The sequence below is a fragment of the Electrona antarctica genome (assembly GCF_951216825.1).
Source record: "Electrona antarctica genome assembly, chromosome: 2".
Taxonomy (NCBI): domain Eukaryota; kingdom Metazoa; phylum Chordata; class Actinopteri; order Myctophiformes; family Myctophidae; genus Electrona; species Electrona antarctica.
In genome coordinates, this window is record NC_136807.1 from 18,857,026 (window position 1) to 18,878,276 (window position 21,251).

At 40.6% G+C, this 21,251-nt stretch overlaps 2 protein-coding genes across 2 annotated transcripts; both read left to right on the top strand.

Annotated features, from left to right (window-relative positions):
- Positions 1–2,075: 2,075 nt before the first annotated feature.
- slc48a1a (solute carrier family 48 member 1a) lies at positions 2,076–6,712 on the top strand. Its single transcript, XM_079520529.1, has 4 exons — positions 2,076–2,620; positions 3,249–3,295; positions 4,659–4,779; positions 5,062–6,712. The coding sequence occupies exons 1-4, from the start codon at positions 2,491–2,493 to the stop codon at positions 5,196–5,198; spliced, it is 435 nt and encodes a 144-aa protein (XP_079376655.1). The 5' UTR covers positions 2,076–2,490; the 3' UTR covers positions 5,199–6,712.
- A 1,433-nt stretch (positions 6,713–8,145) lies between these two features.
- On the top strand, positions 8,146–18,459 carry LOC306932366 (solute carrier family 26 member 9-like; the record flags this gene model as incomplete). The annotated part of the gene is made up of 20 exons (XM_079514146.1): positions 8,146–8,270; positions 8,675–8,814; positions 8,975–9,085; positions 9,203–9,378; positions 9,705–9,869; positions 10,011–10,163; positions 11,069–11,151; positions 11,271–11,418; positions 11,581–11,694; positions 12,144–12,221; positions 12,406–12,501; positions 12,694–12,800; positions 12,907–12,976; positions 13,099–13,191; positions 13,292–13,429; positions 13,640–13,891; positions 14,326–14,380; positions 15,112–15,252; positions 17,188–17,243; positions 18,376–18,459. 20 exons carry the CDS (start codon positions 8,146–8,148, stop codon positions 18,457–18,459), a joined length of 2,385 nt encoding a protein of 794 aa, XP_079370272.1.
- Positions 18,460–21,251: the final 2,792 nt, after the last annotated feature.

A 21,251-nucleotide genomic window follows, 5' to 3' on the forward strand; every position in this document is an offset into this window, starting at 1 on the left:
ACACTGATATACCTGCACCCACGCAGGCCTCCTTATATAGTACCATCACCCCTCCCACCCCCCTCTCACCTCACTTCTCAAGCAAATTGAGATCTTTTGTTTGTTTTAAGCCAGTGGTTTTCAACCAGTGGCCCGGGGACCACCAGTGGTCCTTGAGTGGGTTACAGGTGGTCCCCCAGCTATGAAGCATTGGTAACCAAATGGACCCCTGGTAGATCTTTAACTCTTTTGAGAGCGTAGAATGAAACCGTCCATTTGGTTTCATTTTACGCTCTCAAGAGTTAAGTTATTGTAAAACATCTGCATTACTTCATTTGCAAGAAGTCTACACAATTAGAGAATGTAGAATAATTCTCATGGCTGTATTGATGGCACCACATCAATACATGGAATGATGCATGGAACCACAACCAAATGTCTTGGGTCTAAGAGGCTAAATGTCATCAAATGGTGGTCCGTGGCTCAAATGTTGAATAAATAATGGGCCTTGATATGAAAAGTGTTGAAAACCAAGTGCTGTTTTAAGCCATTATAAGACCTGAGGTTGATTCTACAAATGTCTTCTGAATCCCAATTGTTTTCGGAAACATCAGTTTCTATATCAGTGGTTCTCAAACTTGTCAAACATGTCAAGCATATGTATTTGGATAACCCACAATCTCAAAATACTTTGGTTCCAGGGACCTCCAGAAGCAAAGATTTGAAAGATGTATTCAAAGATTTGCACACGTTTTCACAATTATTTTTCAAAAATAGCAGATCTGCAAAACTTGTACAGCAGTTCCGCTATTTTTGAATAGCCAAAGTATAAAATAATGGTTAATGTAGGCTAATTAAAATGTAAAGTGACACGGATGCTTTCCCAGTTTTAATGGGTTAATGACAGTGAGGTGATTGACAGCTCTCCATAGAAGGAATAACACTAGACAACAGATGTATTATATTTCGACTGCCTTTTTTCACTGACGAAAACAAAACGGAAACTAAATTAAAACTAAGCTATGATGACTAAAAGCAAGACTAAACATATTGACAATTACGTCAACAAATGAAAACTAGACTAAAATGTTTGCAAGGGACTAGTGGACAAAAGATACAGGTCATTTTTACACTTGGTTGCATGCTGAAAATACCCGATCTACTGTATAAGCTCGACACGTTGTGAGCTTGTAGATGGGGTATTTTCAGCAAGCGTAAAATCAGACATTACGACGGCATTAAGGCCCGCCAAAATACATTTTAGTCGACTAAATCATCATGGTGGAAGTGAACGGAACACTGTCCCCCCTGTTCGCAGATGACTCGGCACTGCTGGTCTCGGACAGGGACAAACTGCAGGTTGAAAATGCCCTCAGCTCTGAACTCGGTAGAATCTGCACCTGGCTCGCTGATAACAAACTATCTTTACACCTGTTAAAAAACTGAATCCATTCTCTTTGGATCTAATAGTAATCTCAGCAAGGCAAATGGCTTCTTGGTTAGAGTGGGTGACAATGTTATCACACGTAAAGATGAAATTACCTAACTAGGTTCCATCCTGGAGGCTAATCTTTCCGGTGATAATGAGAGTGCCCTGGGGCTGTGATCTGTGTGGATACGTGCACGTGCACGTGTGTCACGTGTGTCGTGCGAGGCTACCTAAATGGAGAGTAAGTCGCAGCTATACACTATAACTTCTCTAAAATGATGTGGTTTCTCATCAGGATATGACTTTCCTGTACATCTGTGTTAACATCAAGACAACCACATGAGACACTTTGACAACGATTATTTGTATCCCAGCTACCATAAATGGAAACAGTTGCAGAAAACGTCATATGTGCATATTATGCACAATTCCTGACCTAGGTTCTAACAGAGGTCTAGAATTGCAAACTCTCTTGAGTCCACTAGAGGCGCTGTATGTAAGACTTGAGGTTTTCTCTGCGCAAAGATGTTTCCAAGCATTAGTGATAGTCAACTTAATGTGTGAAATTGCTAGTATTACATAATTGTGGTTTGTGTCCACAATATCAACGTATTTACAGAACAGCAACGGTATAGGCTTATAAGAAGTAGAAAAAGGCTATTGAGGATATGTTTGATTACGGTACCACTGAATACGTACATGTAAAACAACAAAGCTATATCCGCACAGCAACACAAACTCTTGCTGATTCCCCCGACGACTGGGATGTGGGATCTGATATAAACACTTTATTTTACTGCTGTTTTTTTAAACGATCGAAATAACGTGGTCATTGTTCGTGTCCCTGGAAGCAATTCGTTTATATATTTCATAAAATACTCGTATTTGTGAGAGCTGTCAGACAAGGGGATTTTTGATGCTCTGGCATGCATTTCCCCATCACCTCGGTCTAGGGATCGTAAGGAATATTACATAATGTGTTAAGCCGCTGTTAGCATCCAGCACAACTTCCACAACATACTTTTATTAAACGTTGATCTTTTTGGTCAGCTACAAACAATAGGTTCTAATATAATTTTGAAATGGGGACCAACAAAACATACATCAGCATTGCTTATGCTACCTTTGGTACGCTGGTTGGATTTTCGGCATTTTTGGTCTGGAATATTGCATATAAACAACCATGGACGGCGGCTATGGGAGGTTTGTCAGGTATAAAAACAGACTTTGTTTTATACACATTTTGTTATTATAATTAATATTCGAGTTAGAAATGTTTAAATGAATTATTCAGTTAACATCTTAGCATTAGCATAAGACATAGGCCACATTAATACAAAAAAAGTTATTTGAATTTTTCATCATTGTTGTTATTATTAGGCGTGGTGTAAAAAAAAAGAAAAGATCATTATTTATACCACACCTTATGGAATATAATTATTAGTAATAATAATAACTGCATTATTTGTCATTTCATTTTACTTTAGGGTTTAGCTCTTTAGGCAGTCACACACTTCATGTGATCACATTTTGAGCCTTTTAGTCTACCATACACAGTACCATGATCCTCAGGGTCCATTTGGTTTCATTTGCACTGTAGGCTACAGTGATTTAAATGAACACTGAGGATTTTACTGTGTACACAGAGTAGTTTATCTGATGGAGAGAGTATAGTGTTACAGTTTATGGCAAGTCTGTTGTTAGCCAAGGATCAATGATAACATAAGGACTGGACTACAGATGGACATGATGAGCTAGTAAATAAATCTAGCAATTGCATCTTTTCTCTTTGTTGGTGATCAATGTAATTAAAAGTCTAAACTGTTTGTCCCCCTGACAGGAGTGCTGGCACTCTGGGCTCTCATCACGCACATCATGTACTTACAGGTAGGGCTATTCCTCATCTTCTTAGCGATTATTCTACCGATTTACATAATAATAATAATAATAATAGAGAAGTGGGAGATTTCTTTAGATTTTCTTATTGTCTCCACCAGGCCGAAGGCATGGGGAGAGAGTATGTTTTGCACTCCGTCCGTCCGTGTGTCCGTGTGTCCGTCCGTCCGTCCGTCTGTGAACAGCTAATCTCCGGCACCGTTAACCCGGTCGATGCCAAATTTTGCACACACACTCCCTGGATGCCAACGATGAACCTCTGCCCCAAAATTTCCAGAACGGCCTGTTATAGCGCCACCAGGAGGCCGCTTTGTGCAAAACAAGTTTTTGGACAGTACACCTACAGATTTTGTCCAAACATCACGCAAATTGGTACACAGTCTCTCTAGAGCCATTCAACGAAACACGTCTTTCAGATTTCTCAGACTCCATCCTGATTGGCTAAGATTGGCTTCCAACGTTCGCAGGAGTGCTCAGTTTCAAACAAAATGCTGCAAATCATGAACACATCGTGTGATTTCCGTGAAATTGTGCACGCACATTCCCACTAGGCCGAGGAAGAAATGCCACGTGAACATTTTCAACTCAGCCTCATGGTGGCGCTATAACTGGCCGAAAAGTGTTTTTACCTCTAACTGCACGGATCTGTGGATAACTTTGATGCCAACTCCCTAGAGGCCAATGAAAAACCTTTGCCTGGAATTTTTCTCATCTGCTCTTTATAGCGCCACCAGGAGGCCGACATATGTAAAACACATTTTCTAATATTACTCCTTCAGATTTTATCCTAATTTCACGCAAATCGGTACACATGCTCTCCATAGTCATGTGATCAAGACTGGTTTGTTTCATTTCTCATAATCCACCCTCATTGGCTACGATTGGCTTCTAAACTTTTCAGGAGTAGCCCGCTTTGCACCCGTTTTGTACAAATCGCCACAACTACTCAACGCAGCGTCCGATTGTGGTGAAACTGTGCATGCATATTCCCACTAGGCTTTGGAAGAAATGCCACTTGACAGTTTTCAAATCAGCCTCATGGTGGCGCTACAACAGGCCAAGCATCACACACACACTCCTATCCTCCTGGTGGAGACCTGTGCCCAGAAGGGCACTTTTTCTAGTTTTATTAATGAATTGCCATGATTTTTTTTAAATGTATTTATTTTCGAGTTGACTAAATCGATTAAAACCTATTTGTTGTACAAGTTCACAGCACCTTGCATCACGATGCGCTGTGAGCTACAGTAGTAGATCTGCCATTCACACAATTTTTGAAAATACATCATCGATTGTTTTTTTATAATCAATTCAATTGATTTGTTCAATGAAATGTTGCACCCCTACCTTACAGGACTACTGGCGTACCTGGCTGAAGGGCCTCAAGTTCTTCATCGTTGTCGGAGCACTCTTCTCTGGGTTGGCTGTGGCCGCACTTATCACCTTCCTCACCCTTGCCATCACAGAGAAGCAATGTAATCTTCCTCTCCTGCTCATACAGTAGTTTCTAAATTGAATGTGTAGTAGTCATGAAAAATGTAATGTGATTCGTGTTATCCTGATAATAATGAAAGTCTGCTCTGAACTCTTGAAATGGAACAGATTGTATATAATGCCTTATAACGACAGGGGCTTTCATTAGAAGAGCCCATACTATATGCTGTGTGAGCCAAAGATGACTGGATTCTTAGATAATTCTTTCGCTGATGTAGAAAAATGTTTGATTCACAGGAATATTTCACCTTTCTGTCCCACAGCTCCGACCGACCCCAGAAGCCTCTACCTGTCTGGTGTGTGGAGCTTTCTAACCCTCAAGTGGGCCTTCCTCCTGGCCTTGTACTCTTACAGATACCGCCAGGAGTTTGCAGACATCAGCATCCTGAGTGATTTCTAAACGCCACTGGTTTTCTACACAAGGTTATACAAAGGTTTTTGGGTGACCAGCAGGAGCTGGTCAAAGAGCTTTTTTGAAAAAGAAAGAACTGGAGGAAAAGGGGATATTGCTGGATAAAATGTCATATGACGTTTTCTGCGTGCAGCTGCACTTGTTGGACTTGTAGAACAAGCCCTATATTTGTCTTGTAACCTGTTCTAATCACTCATCTTTATATATACCTGTCACAAGTCATATTCAACTTTGTAAAGCGCTGATTGGAAACGGCTTAGATTAGGATTGACCTCTATACTATAGGATGTGCTTTAATAGTAATATCTTGTCGAGCCTATTTGAGAACTTGCATACAAAAAGGTGGCTCAAATCTGAGCAACATGTGATTTATATACTTTAAGAATTGTTTTAATTCTCTCCATAATCTCATTGTCATAATATTCAAAGGGAAATTCCACCTAAACAAGACGGACGGGTTCTAATAACTGCATGACTTCTCTGTGGAGCTCTGACGTCATGTTGATGTCATCATATTGACACTGACGTTATATTGCCGTTAACAATATATTGACCTCCAAATATTTGCTTATTTGCCTCCACTGATTTCCAGTATTACAAGTTTTAAAAAGTTAAATATTTCAAAACGTATACAACATGAAAAATATCAGGGATTTGCTTCCTTTGCCGCCTGGCAGCGTGCACAAGAATTTTGACTGAGCTTCAGTGGATTGCGAGATTAGCCACAGACAGGCCCTCTCAGTGCTACGCCATAAAACAGAATGTTTTTCCTATGATCATGTAGAGTTCATACTTATAGTATGAATGTTATCATAGAGCACGTTCTCAAAGCTTGCATTTAGAAAAGCCAAAACTGACAACGTATCAATAACTTTATTGTTCTGCTGAGACTGAATATGCCCGGAGGACTGAAGAAGAGGGCCATTGTGTTCAAAGCTAATTCATACCCGACTTATCACGTCACATTTTTCTGTTGAATGTCAGGCATGTTCGTGGAGTCATTATTCATTTCCAACAAAGATGTCTGTCAAACATGTACATTTTATGCTATTCATCTTTTATTCCACTAGAGGGATACTTGCGCTATTATAGTATCTTTGCAAATTTGACATCCCTCCCAGAGAAAACAAGGATGGATTTGATAAATGATTGCACTTTAGATTTTTATATTGTTGCCATTGTTTTGCACACACATTGCTGCCATTTTATTCCACAAACAAATATGTCCTGAAATATTGAATGTTCTTCATATTGTCATCTCTATTTCACGTTAATGAACATTGATAAGCACGATGTAGTATGCCATTTTTGTTTTGTTTATAAATCTAATAGGGTTTTGTGTCTGTTACAGGATTAATCTTTTCAATGTCATTGTTTAGTTCCGATCTTAATGTCTACCTTTTATCATGAAATGTTGCATAAAGGTGTGTTTTTGTTTTAATAACATAAGTGAGAAGGCTGTAAAGAGATCGAAAAATATTAAAACACATTAAATAAAATGATCGTGGCCGTTTTTCCTAGTTTGTACAGATTAGTACCCTTGCCAATCCGCTGTGCCATGGACCCATTTGGTACATTTTCTGCTTCCTATATTTAAAACATTTTTCACAATAGTTTTTTTCAGATCTAAATCAAATATTCAAAGGAATAGAATTGTGTGTGTGTTTTTTTTAAGAATTCCAAACATAAAAAACGTCTCAATGTGAGCTTGTAGATTGACTATTTGCACTCATTTTGAAATCGGCTTAAGGTATTAATTCATAATGTATTTTTGGATTTTTGTTGCAACAAAATAATCTTTTGGGTGACTTGGGTCTCAGCTGAAAAGGTTCAGGACCACTGAAAGAGTAGCACCCTCACCAATCGGCTGCACAATGCAAGGGGTACGCAGTGTTTATGTATACATTTGTAACAAACTACAAATCAACCAAATGGCTCCTTATGGGTCCTTTTACACTCAGAGTTATATTAACCCTGGAATTTACTGGCTAGTTGTGAACAAGTTTATCTTAAGCTCCACCCAGATAGGTGTGAGGTATAACTTCATTCGAAGAAGTGGACAGTGCCATAATCATCACTGAAACAAATCTTTGCTCCAATTGTAAGGTATTGTACTATTTCTTTTCCACACTGTGTCACAACTGTCATTAATGGAACAACAATTATAATCACTTGTTAATACAGGAAACAAATTTGACATATTTATGACATTACTGAGCTTAGATATTACATAGTTTTGTCCAAATCAATATTTGTGAGAAAACTCTAGCGCATTATTTATTGTAAATTATTAAGCTGATAATGTATTACAAAGACCAATGTATATATTTAACCTTGCCTAGACTCTTCTAACAGGCTAACCATACATTCATAAGTCCTATTGTAGCACAATACCATTGTCGTATTGCGTTGGAGTACACCAGCAGTAATACTATTAGATGTATCTAAATTATGTAAATGGGATTTTAAGGGTTTTGGTGATAATGCATCAGATGAGCAATCAATATTATTCAGTATGAACTTATGAATGGACCATTGTTTACCTGGTACTTACAAGTAGTCTACTCCACTGACCTGTTACCAACACTTTCAAGGTTAGATTAGGAACTCGCAGGCATTATACCAGAGTCACCGTCACCTTACCTTACCCGACCTTACCTTATGTATCTTGTAATGTAATGGCACTTTCACCACAATACTGAATGTAAAATCTATTTGTCATAACAGAGATTTTGTATGTAGGCTATTTAGTTAGCCTTATCCATGAGAACCGGACGTCTAAATATGCTGTTCTTTATTTTTGCTCATACTATACTTTTTGGGTTATATGTACACATACAGTATTAATAGTAACTGTGTTAACCTTAAGCTGTCTTCATTGAGCATTCATCATTTCAGTTGGCTGAATGTTTCCTGATTCCTGAAAGGCGCAACCATGCAGCAGGACTGCCCACGCTATGTAATTGATAGACCTGCTTATAATGTCCACGATTTTGATAAAGACTTTGAAAAGAAGAACAGACAGTTTCCTATTGGTGAGAAAGTGAAGAAGCTCTTCAGGTACAGAATTTCAATTCATTCTATCTGTTCTATTGCCAACTCAGTGGCTTTGTGGTTAGAGTGTCTGCCCTGAGAGTAGGAGGTCCGGGTTCAGTCCTTGGCCGAATTATATACCAAAGGCTAAAAATGTTTCAAAATCCCTCCCTGCTTGGCACTCAGCATCAATGGTTGGATTGGGGATAAGTTCCTGTATTAAGTTCCTGTCTATGCGCTGCATGCTGCCTCACGCTACGGAAACAGGAGATGGGCTCCTGGCCAGCTGGCCTATGGGCTATATGGCTTGGGTTCCCAAGGCTACTTCCTATCTGTGGTGTGAATTTAAAAAGCATGTTAATTATTTCAGTGTTATCTATTTTATAAATCAGGCTTAATGATTCCTTCTTGTTTCTGTTTCTTCCTGTCAGATGCTCTGGGCCTAGACTTAAGGCGTTGTTATCCAGGCACCTGCCTGTGCTGAGCTGGCTGCCCAAGTACAAAGTGAAGGAAAACCTATTGTGTGATACCATCAGTGGGGTCAGTGCAGGCACCATTCAGGTGCCCCAAGGTCTGTCAATCAGTTTTTTTTTTTTTTTTTTTTTTTTATCTCTGATGGTTCTGTGGTCCTCTTCCTACAGCATACTCACTGCTGATGCAGCATAGCTTGTCTTTGTTTTGTCTTTTATCATGATATCATTTGACTGAATTTGTTTTTGGGTTCCTCCCAGGTATGGCATTTGCCCTGCTGGCAAACCTGCCTCCCGTCAACGGGCTTTACTCCTCATTTTTCCCCCTCATCCCTTATTTCTTCATGGGCACTGCTCACCAGATGGTCCCAGGTAAAGCAAGAAGATTTATCCACACTCTCATTTCATATGATGACAAAGATTAGTTGCCAGACCCACACAATGCTGATGCCATGCTGCATACACCCTTGTTGACCTTTCTGTGTCCAGGTACGTTTGCTGTTCTCAGCATCATGGTGGGAATGGTGTGTCTCAGGCTGGCACCCGAGTCTGACTTCAGTCACTTCAACACCACTCTCAACGCTACAGTAGTTGACACAGACAGGATGAATGAGGTTCGACTAGGCATATCAGGAACCTTGGCCTGCCTCACTGCAATCATACAGGTACTTGCACACTTTTAGATTTGTCCTATTTAAGCACTTGAGCCATAGCATTCCTATTCCTCACTCACACTTGTAGGCAGGCTATTTTCAGCAAAGAGGTTTATGTGGAGAGAAATACTTGTGGACGTCGTAGAGCCCTAGGGGAACCCGGTCAACTAGGGTTTTCACCATATTCACACTGCGGCCATTTTGATCTTACATCACACTCAGACGGTGGGAAACTTCATCCTGTTGGGGGGTGAATTTGGTAAATTGAGAAATAATAATTCACATAAAAATTGCAGAGAAGGAAAACTGTTGAAGTCACTGACATGATATGTTCATAGATGGGGCTGGGCATGTTGCAGTTTGGCTTTGTGGCCATCTATCTATCAGAATCCTTTATACGAGGCTTCATGACAGCTGCTGGACTACAGATCCTCATCTCGGTGCTGAAGTATATCTTTGGTATTAAGGTGCCACCCTACAGTGGGCCCCTGGCCGTTATATATGTAAGTAACATCTCAGGTAAAAAAAACAACAACAACATATATGTAATGATAGCAGAGCATGGTAACAGTTACATAGACCACTATTATCCCTTGTTATAAAAACATCCTTTTAGCTGTTAAGATCATCTGTTTCTCTCTTAGACTCTTGTAGATATCTGCTCTGGCCTGCCGGATACCAACATAGCCTCTTTAGTGTTTGCTCTGGTGAGCAGTGTTGTTCTCATCATAGTGAAAGAACTGAGTGCACGCTACCGCCACAAGCTACCGTTCCCCATCCCAATGGAGATCGTCATTGTAAGTAGCCAAAATTTTCCTTTTTGAAAGCATATGCACAGTAAAATCCTCATTGTTCATTTAACTTATACAACTCAAACGTATACCACTCAATCAATACGGAACCTCTGCTTGACCAGGAGAGATGCAGTTTCAGACAGTACAACATGTCAAACAATGTGTCTCTTACCCAACTCCAGTGTTGACATTTCTTAAAGGAAGAGTATGGAGACCACCTCCAACCTCTGCAGATGTGCTAGTTATTTTGTATTAACCCTCCCTATCCCGGGCATTACACAGACCGATTGGCATGTGTGTACCCTGTGACATGGAGGTGTGCACTGTCTGCACCAACGGTGTCCGAGAACCGAAGAACCACAAATATCTGTACTGTATCTGTCCATGGGTCTGTGGAGGACCCACCAAAACTCTGTGTGTTGTAGGCATTGTTTTCCCTGACTGGCCAACCCGACTCATCGGCTTTGCAGAATGGTTCAGCTTTGCATACCATTTGTGCCGCTGGCCAGAGTAGGCCAATGCTCTAGTTTTATCAATTAAAATATGTTCCAAATTGCAACTCTGAAAGCATACAAATGGAATCACATGGACTTAGAGTTGAATCAATACTCAGGATTTTACAGTGGATTTATGTTTGTCTCATGTGATCATGTAACCTTTGTGCAACCATTGTTGTAGACTGGTCATGTCATTCCATTTATGAGATACTGTCTAACCAGTCTGGCTCTGACTATGATGAAGATGTGTGTGTGAAAAATGGGTTACAAAAATCATGGGATGAAAATAAATAATGTTCACTCTATTTGTGCTCCAGTATATTGCTGGGTCCATTTTCATACAATGCCCTGAACGCTTTCTGAACTATACATCTTCAAGGCTGGTTCATCTCTTGACCCCTTCTGGCACAGGTGGTTGTGGCTACAGCACTCTCAGGACCCCTGGACCTTCCGGAGATCTATCACATGGACGTAGTGGGAGAAATTCCATTGGGGTAAAGCTCACTCAACAATCTCAAAGTCAGTGATTGTTTCAGAGGTTAAATGACTGATCGCACAACCCATTTTCACTGTCACATTTTGCTGCATTTGTTTCCCTGTCTTCATTCTATAGATTCCCAACACCGATACTTCCAACAGTGAGTCAGTGGGAGGACATGTTGAGCACAGCTTTCTCCCTGGCTATAGTCGGGTATGTCATTAACCTGGCTATGGGCAGGACACTGGCAGCAAAGCATGGATATGATGTGGATCCCAACCAGGTAGAAAAACATAGCGGTTAACTGCTGTTAATTTAACTCTCTGAGTGTACAAATGCAACTTCAATGGATTTGTACTCTCTCTCTTAGTGTTACAAATGCTTCTGGGAAGTCTTTATTGCATGGTCCTTACATTTAACACTCTAATGCACTTCCCCATAACAGGAGATGTTAGCTCTTGGCTGCAGCAACTTCCTTGGGTCCTTTTTTAAGATCCATGTCATTTGTTGTGCCCTGTCAGTGACACTGGCTGTGGACAGCGCTGGGGGAAAGTCACAGGTGGGTGATGTTCTGCCATTCAAAATGACTGGAAGTGTCATTTATAGTGAGCATAGGCCTACCACTGCCTTTTTGACACAGGTTCTTTGTCATTTTATGATGATAGGATTTCATTCCTGCACACGATGCATAAAGGGACAATTTGTTCTGATGCGGCAGCGACACTGTAAGAAAGTTGATTTGAATTCTGTTATTGCGGCATATTCATGATTGTAATGAGCATCAATGCAATGGCAACTCACCAGCAATGTAACTGGCCACGCTTAGTTGTTTCGTAGCTTTGTGAATGTAGCATCAGAGTGACAAAGGACCAACATGTCAAAACAGCCTGCAGGCATTCTCCTTTTAAACAGATCGCTTCTGTATATGTCATCATCAAAGAAACACCACAAATATTGCAAAGCTTGGTTTGCGTTACTAGTGCTCTTCTGCTCTACCCTCTTTTCTAGTTTGCCAGTCTATGTGTGATGCTGGTGGTAATGGTCACCATGCTAGCCTTAGGAGCCTTCCTGAAACCACTGCCAAAAGTATGTAGAAAGTTATTTGAATAAATTATATATTTATTTTATTCATAGTGTATGCAGACTATGCACATGCCAGTAAACCAGTTGCTTGGCACAGTGCAGACAAAGTAGAAAAAGAAAATACTTGTGCATGATAAAGTAATATCAACCAGCAGTAATTATTATATAATTATTCTTTTCTTTTCAGTCAGTGCTTGGAGCCCTGATTGCAGTCAACCTGAAGAACACCCTCATGCAGCTCTCTGACCCATATTATCTGTGGAAGAAAAGCAAACTGGACTGTGTGAGTTAAGCCTTGAATGAAATAGTACCATCGTAATTCTCATAGCCGGATTTATATGGTGTTGTTTGCCGTGAATAGCCAATATACAAGATCACAATGCGTCACAATGCACTGCGAGCTTGTAGATCTGCTATTTTTGACAAGCAACATCATACCTTATATTTTCTCATTTCATTCATTGTTCTTTCTCAGTGTGTGTGGGTAGTGTCATTCCTGGCCACGTTCTTCCTCAGTTTGCCTTTCGGGGTTGCCATTGGAGTGGGATTCTCTATCCTGGTGGTCATATTCAAAACACAATTGTAAGTGAAATGTATGCGACTTTCATTATTAAAATATGGGGTGCTAATAAATCAATGTCCTGAAAATGAGATCTGACTCATTAGAACAATATTGTGTTCCCTTTAGTCGCAATGGTTCTGAAGTTGTGCAAGTCATTGATACAGATATCTACAAAAACCCCAAGGTTTACAGTAAGGTATTGCAACTTCACATGTATGTGTGTTCTTGTATACAGCAAAGTATTGATTTGTGTGGAAAAATCGATAATGATTGGAAAATAAAAATTGGGCAAACTCATCATATTATTCTACCTTACAGGTAACACCTGTCAAGGGTGTGAAAATAGTCAACTACTGTTCCCCCCTCTATTTTGCAAATGCTGAGATATTCCGACAGAGGGTCATTGAAAAGGTACGATGGGTTAATGACCTCGTCCGCTCTCCGCTCAAGGTCAGCTATGTTTGAATAAGTGTGTGTGTGAGTGTTTACCCACGCATGTTTGTGTCTATAGACCGGACTTGACCCTGGCAAACTAATCCTGGCCAGGCGTAAGTTCTTAAAGAAACAACAGCAGGGAACAGAGGATGTGGAGAAGAAGGACAAAGCCGTAAGAAGAAGGACCCTCGGCTCCCTGGTGAAGTCTCAGGAGGTGGGCAGCCAAATTAACCTTTTTGAATATAATAGCGTACAAAGGGAAGGGATTAACTTTATCATTAACTACAGTATAAGCTGCAACTGGCAGCTAACATACATATAGCCTACATATTCTACATATTCATGAACCGTATGGTTATAAGTGAAATATTACCTCGGACTGTTTCCGTTTCTGTCCCCTCTCCCCCCCAAAAAAACAATCCAGACCACATCACAGCTTGAGCTGCAGAACTACTTTGAGTCGCAGGACGGTAGTGCCAACAAACCAGAGTCGCCTTCCAGTTATGTCAACTTCAGCTGTAGTGACATTGAGATAAGTGAGAAAGCAACGAACCAAGGGCTGCCCAGTCCTTCTGCAGTCGCACCAGAGACGCAGCCCATGCCCTTCCACACACTGATCCTGGACATGTCGGGCGTGTGCTTCATCGACCTCATGGGCATCAAAACGCTCACCAAGGTCAGCCTATGTGCAGTGTCACTTTACTGGCAGAATCACAATACCTTGTAAGAAGAAGCTGTAGTTATTGTTTATTAATACATATTATTATTTATTTATTTAATTATTTATTTATTTTTGGGTTTTTTAATCGTTGGGGATAGATAAACAGCACATAGCATCTGGCAAATAAATCATTGCACATCGTGTCACTCATTTTTTTTAAATAAATCGTTCAATATTTTACAAAACCTTCCCTTTCACATTGGAAATCTTTCAAAAATAGCAGATCTACAAGCTGCTTCTAGATCATCTATTTTTGCTACCTTTGCGTAACACACTTGTATGACAAAGTAGTTGAAATTGAAGAAGACGTTCAAATATGGATAGTTTTTTGCCCAACAGCCAAGGTATGCATGTATTCAGTGTACGTTGCCTTTCTGTCTCCCACACAGATGAACTCAAGCTATCAGATGCTGGGGATTCAACTCTACCTAGCTAATGTACAAGGTAAAGATGACGCAAGTGCTTTTCAGACTCATTGGCTTTAGTATAGATACAATATTGTCATGGTGACTTACGCGTTGTTGCCGATACAGTGGATGAAACCTGTGGATGCAATGGGCCACAGTTCCCACTTCTAAAACAGAAATTCATTGTCTACATGCTCACACTACACAACACAATCCAGAGTGTTACCACTACAGACCAAACTGTAGGATATGTCTTTTTCTTTTCTTCATTACCCAGTCAGATAGAGTAGTGATTCATTATTAGACCAGTTCAGATCGGTGTATTTAATCAGGAAATAACAACCTGTTCCCCATTCTTGCCTGTCTTTGTAACATATATTCCAATGCTGCTGGTCCTCAGGCTGAATTCAATGTTGAGGTCATTTGAGTTTTAGCATTGTGTGCAGCTGTTTCCTTTAGAGTTTTATGGCTTTGCCTCTTATCTACGTTCTTTTTCTTTGTTTAAACCTCCTGGTAAATAGTCTTGTGCTTTGATGTTTTCTCAAATCTCAATGAATCCAGTGTAAGACTCAAGGTGGCTGGGTTACGTTTTGTCCCAGCTCTCCTTGTATGATTTGCCTCCTACTGTACTTCATTTATATTCCATTGTATGACAGTGGCACTCACCGAAAATAGCAGGTCTACAAGCTCAAAAGGTGACACATTGTGACGCCTTGTGAGCTTGTAGAGCGGTTCTTTTGGTATATCACCATCCTATGCTGCGTGCAGCCCAGGTGTATGAGGAACTGGAGACAGGAGGGGTGTTTGATGAAGGCAGCATTGCACAGAGTCACCTCTTCCTATCTGTCCATGATGCCATGCTCTTTGCCCAGCAGAGCTCTGCAGACAGAAGAGCCTCCCAAAAGGCAAGTGCCTCTTTGGTTCTTTATCGTAAAAATAATCTCATGCGAAGTTATCTGTGGTCAAATGTTTGGGAAATGCAGGAAACTGATATCTATTCCCCGACTTATAAATTCCTTCTTTCTTCCTTTCAACCTTTTGTCAACCTATCTAGGCCAACGTGGGTCAACAGAAAATATCACAACTAACCAAAATTCTGAATTTCACCTTACTGACACCGTTCAATGTTGTTTCTTTTCACCTATAACTCTAACTGCCTGATGATGTTTTACTTGTGTACTCTCAAAAGCAGTGGGAACTAGAAAAAGTGCCCTTCTGGGCACAGGTCTCCACCAGGAGGATAGGAGTGTGTGTGTGTGTGTGTGTGTGTGTGTGTGTGTGTGTGTGTGTGTGTGTGTGTGTGTGTGTCGCAATGTGAATGGTAAACAAGGCAATGAAGTGAGTGAGCTTTTAAAAGATTGCATCTGCAGAGAAGCCTGAGGCAAAGTGATGATGGCAGTCATGGCAGGCAGCACACCTGTTCTGTGTGTGCGTGTGTGCGTGTGTGTGTGTGTGTGTGTGTGTGTGTGTGTGGCGGCTTGGCCTGTTGTAGCGCCACCATGAGGCTGATTTGAAAACTGTCAAGTGGCATTTCTTCCAAAGCCTAGTGGGAATATGCATGCAGTTTCACCACAATCGGACGCTGCGTTGAGTAGTTGTGGCGATTTGTACAAAACGGGTACAAAGCGGGCTACTCCTGAAAAGTTTAGAAGCCAATTGTAGCCAATGAGGCTGGATTATGAGAAATCAAACAAACCCGTCTTGATCACATGACTATGGAGAGCATGTGTACTGATTTGCATGAAATTTGGATAAAATCTGAAGGAGTAATATTAGAAAATGTGTTTTACATATGTCGGCCTCCTGGTGGCGCTATAAAGAGCAGATGTGAAAAATTCCAGGAAAAGGTTTTTCCTTGGCCTCTAGGGAGTTGGCATACAAAGTTATCCACAGATCCGTGCAGTTAGAGGTAAAAACACTTTTCAGATTTGCAGCATTTTGTTTGAAACCGAGCACTCCTGCGAACTTTGGAAGCCAATCTTAGCCAATCAGGATGGAGTCTGAGAAATCTGAAAGACCCGTTTCGTTGAATGGCTCTAGAGAGACTGTGTACCAATTTGCGTGATGTTTGGACAAAATCTGTAGGTGTACTGTCCAAAAACTTGTTTTGCACAAAGCGGCCTCCTGGTGGCGCTATAACAGGCCGTTCTGGAAATTTTGGGGCAGAGGTTCATCGTTGGCATCCAGGGAGTCTGTGTGCAAAATTTGGCATCGACCGGGTTAACGGTGCCGGAGATTAGCTGTTCACAGACGGAAGGACGGACGGACACACACACGGACGGACGGACGGACGGAGTGCAAAACATACTCTCTCCCCATGCCTTCGGCCTGGTGGAGACAATGAGCAATGGAATATTGACATGTGAACACAGACACAAACATGAAACAAATAAATTTGTTCGGTCAGGGGATTTTAGTATAATCTGCACGATCGACAGTAGGAATTGGCTTTTAAAAAACACCACTTTATTTCTGTTTTGTTTGTTTCTGAACAAACTATTGGCTCATGTCCCCAATTTTCTAGCCCACAAAAGAAATCTGGATAATACTCCAATTTTCTGACCCCCGCAGGGGATCTTTTATAGTATAATCTGATCGACAGTAAGAATTGGCTCAGAACAAACTGGATAATACTCCAATTTTCCAACCTGTTCTAACAAAATACTAATTTGTATCTAATCAAATAACAAACAGTTATTTATAAATACAGCACATTCTGTACATTATAATGTACAAGTTGTACCAAAAAAACACTTTTTCACCTAGGCTTTATGCCCTCACATGATTTTAATGTTTTAATTGTACTGTATGTGTAAAAATAATCTCTGTGTTGGTTACAGGCAGCGCGAGAGAAACAAGAACTTGCCTTTAACATGGACGAAGAGAAAGACCTGGAACAGGTATAGTCTATGGTCACGCTGTATACTGACGTGAAATATGTTAATTAGATTATAATTAATTATCAATGCATCATTTTTATATAAGACTTATTTTGCTTCCACAGAACATGTTTTGAGCACATAGTGTCTTGAAAATAAACAGGAGCATGATGTTGAAGAGAGTTTGCTGCAGAAGAAAAATGCACTGTCATCCTAATTTACATAAATTCATTACAGTTTCTGAACATAAACAAGTATCGTTTTAATGCTGATATCCAATTAATGATCCTAATAAAACATAATACACTAACTGGTGCGCTATCAGTGCTTGGCTCTGATGACAGGGGGCAGTGTGTTATAGCACATGAGCCCTTTTGTAACACAAGTGAAAGCATGAGCAGATAATGAGGGGACCTCTAAAGACAATTTGCCCACTTCTCACAACAACTGTTGAGTAAACCTGCTGACTGAGCAGACATGCAGACAGCGGTGCTGTAATTAACTGAGAGCTTGCACGGCCACAGCTGTGAGGTGTAGCCAGTTGAGCAGCCCGGCTGGGTCCCCGTGGAGACAACGAGACTCAGGGAAAGGCCAGGCAGGGGAGAGAGGGGGGCGGAACATATAGCATCAGCACTTTCACGCAGCTTTGTTTGTCTTGCAACTTCAATTTTACCTAACACCATTATCTCTTTCCATTGTGAGGACAGGACACTCCTACCCCCCCCCCCCCCCCCCTATCCTCACACCCTAGAGGAATAGCCTACCTACAGAATACAGTTACAACAACAAAGTCACACCTCTAATTGCAGCCAATCATACCTGTGTGTGTGTGTGTGTGTGTGTGTGTGTGTGTGTGTGTGTGTGTGTGTGTGTGTGTGTGTGTGTGTGTGTGTGTGTGTGTGTGTGTGTGTGTGTGTGTGTGTGTGGTGTATAGTAATTCTGGAATGATGTTGAACTAAAGAAATGTATGGGCTAACATGCAGTCACGCATCAGATGCTCAGAAAGGCCTGTGGTGTCTCGCGTGGCACCAGGCTGATGATGGCGTTGGGATGCCTGTGATGATGCATGAATAGATTTATGAAGCTATTAAGAAATCATCCCTAAGATATACTGGCGCACACCTGGTCCTCCGCACTCCTGCTTCCGTGGAGCCAAATTGGCACCACAAGTAATTACAAGGCTTCCATGGGCATCAGATTTAATTTAGAGCTCTGGGAGATAGCCTCTCCCAGTTGAAATTGCCAAGTGAAATTGCCAGACGGGGAGAGGTTTAAAGTGATGTTGAACTTTGGTAGAACCTTGGGTTGTACAGTTTCCTGGGTGCTGATATGAATCCAAATAGTGTTGAGAATAAAAAGAGAAGAGGGGTTTGTTTGTCATCCAGGTACAAGCAGCGAATTGTTGATGGGACTTGTTCCACATCGACTGTGCTAACAACGCAATATAATATAAGTTATATAATAAATATATTACGTTGAGTAAGTTGATTGTTGTTATCTGTTGCTCCTGTGGCCCATCAGCTAGAAACCATAAGTAAACCATTTTTCTTCCTGTCCAATTAATATTAACAAATTGGGGCGTGGCATGGAGGTGATCAGCCTGTGGCACTGTTGAGGTGTTATGGGCCATAATTCACATGGGGGATTTTTGCATTGAAAATGCAGGGTGGCAACTTGCCACCCTGCCATTAACTTAATGGCAAGATTGTCGCCGTGTCAATATGGTCTGTGATAGCAGCCTTAAGATAATCTATATTGTTGGCTCTGGTGTCCCCCAGCTTCCTCTTCTCAATACATACAACAACAGGCCAGTTTGCTGGTCAGTCAAGGCAAGCATACTGTAGTAATAGCATGGTCTGTACCCCAGTTACTAGTACTGTAGCTTACTAGTGTTAGCTTTTGTCTTGTTGGCAATGTACTATTATAAGCAACATAATAAAGACATGGATTTTTATATCCACAATCCCGCACAACTCTGCTCATCTGTTTCCAATGCTATTTGTTAATTGCATGGTGTTCTTTCTCTCAGGTTCAGTCTATTGCTTTTCTATATGGCTTTTTGCGCATATTGCATAATACATACATACATATTTTATATTGCATTGTGCATTGCTTAGCCCTCGTACTGCTGCAGCTATAACAATAATATAATAGGCCAATTGTTATTATTATTATAGTAGTAATGGTAGAAGAAGTAGTATAATAGTATTATGACTTTTAATTCATTCCTATAAGATGATTCTGTAGGCAGGCAAACCCAATCATTTCTGAGGATTGCATTAAATCATAATGATTCTACCCAAAACCATTTTTCAAGTAAGATAGGCTATAATGGAGTGTAGGTACTCAATCCCTGTAATTGCAAGTTCACCAAGAAATTAATTTTACACCCATTGCACTTTCATTGACCATGATGGTTTAATTAGCAAGGTCTCCTTTGTAAATTTGAGGCAGAAAGATTTATGTATTAATTTTGTTTACACGCCCAGTGGTTTCACACCATGGAGACTAATTGCATAGTGTCAAGGGCTATCTCGTTGATGAGTCATGGAACCTTGTCGTTTAGCACTTGCCTGCCCTGGGAAAAAGTTATGTTCTGACCTTTTGGAACAAAGATTTACATTTGTGGCATTTGAATAACAAGACAGAGGGCGACATTTTATCAGATGACTGCTGCCCAAGGGGGTGAGGCGGCGGCCTATCTTTAGAAAGAGGAAGAGTCATTTCCGCATGGACAGAGGAAGACAGAGCATCCCAAGCTCACTCTGGAAATGTAAAAAAATAGCTTTTTGACATTGATCAAGTGAAAGCAGTTGGTGCGTTGCATATGCATTTCATAAGCTTGTGTAGGCGATCTATTATGCTTCATTAGCTAAACAGTTTGCAACCAGGGGAATCATAAATCTTGATTGTGCAATTTCAGCAAAATGCATGGGCTTTGGACAGGGTTTGTTTACCCAGTTGTTGGGCAAGTCTGACCACTGATAGCTGATATTAATTAATGTTGCCTATTGTCTAGTTCCAGCGGTCCAGTGGCAATTAAATACACTAAGAATGGAACATTCTCTGGTGATTAATTAAGGCAAAAAATAGCTTCAGACGCTGCTCCTTGTAAGAGGATTTTAATACATAGGCATATGTATCTAATGCACATTACTATTATATCTATCTCCTAGTTGTTTTGGGGGTTAGGGTTAGTTTTTTTTGTTTTTGCTTTGTTTTACTACTTTGTGAATTACGTTTATTGGTTTCATGGAAGAAATATAGTATTATTAGCTTAAATCATACATCATACATCATCTCATTCTGGCCAATCACAATTTGTGTCCTCACTTTTGTCTTCAATGTTTGTGTTTACACACTTATGTCTTCAATGTTTGTTTACACAGACCCTCAAAGCTGGACATAGGAGGGCTAGCGCCCCTCAAAAAAGGATGGCCTTTGTGGAGAGGCCATTCAATATCAAAGTTATTTAGATGGATTCCAAAGAGCAGGGTTATGCTCTTATCTACTGCAGAATACCTTTTGTGAAAGAAATAATCACTTACAGATTTCTATATTAGCCTGTACTGGAGCTGAAGCAAAGCTAATGATGCATACCAAGCAAATGCACAAGACATATGAATTTAATTTGACCTTTACATTCATTCTGTAGAAGTAAGTGAACCCGGCAACACCTATTTGTGCTTATCACAATATCACATAGGGCAGATGTGAGAGAGATTTATTGCTAATTTATAGTCGACAAAATATAAACTACAAGCTTTATATTTGGGTCATTAGCACGGCGTCAGCATCATTATCATCAACTAAACTGAGTGGGCGATAGTCTACTCTACTGGATGCTAGTATCCTGTCTTCTAGTAGATAAAGATCCCAGTCTGATGAATACAGATACTAGCTTCTTATTGGGCTGTTGAGCATCAGCAGGGAAATTAGAGTCGACAATCCAAAGTGATGGCATGTGGTGCAACGCTAAGCGAACTCATTAGAACACCACAACTTGGGAGGAAGCCACCTAATGCTTTG

Excerpts from the sequence above, each read along its gene's own strand:
- slc48a1a (XM_079520529.1), top strand. The coding sequence starts at position 2,491 with ATGGGGACCAACAAAACATACATCAGCATTGCTTATGCTACCTTTGGT. Across the intron at positions 2,621-3,248 it reads GGCTATGGGAGGTTTGTCAG|GAGTGCTGGCACTCTGGGCT; the intron begins GTATAAAAACAG and ends TCCCCCTGACAG. Across the intron at positions 3,296-4,658 it reads CGCACATCATGTACTTACAG|GACTACTGGCGTACCTGGCT; the intron begins GTAGGGCTATTC and ends CCTACCTTACAG.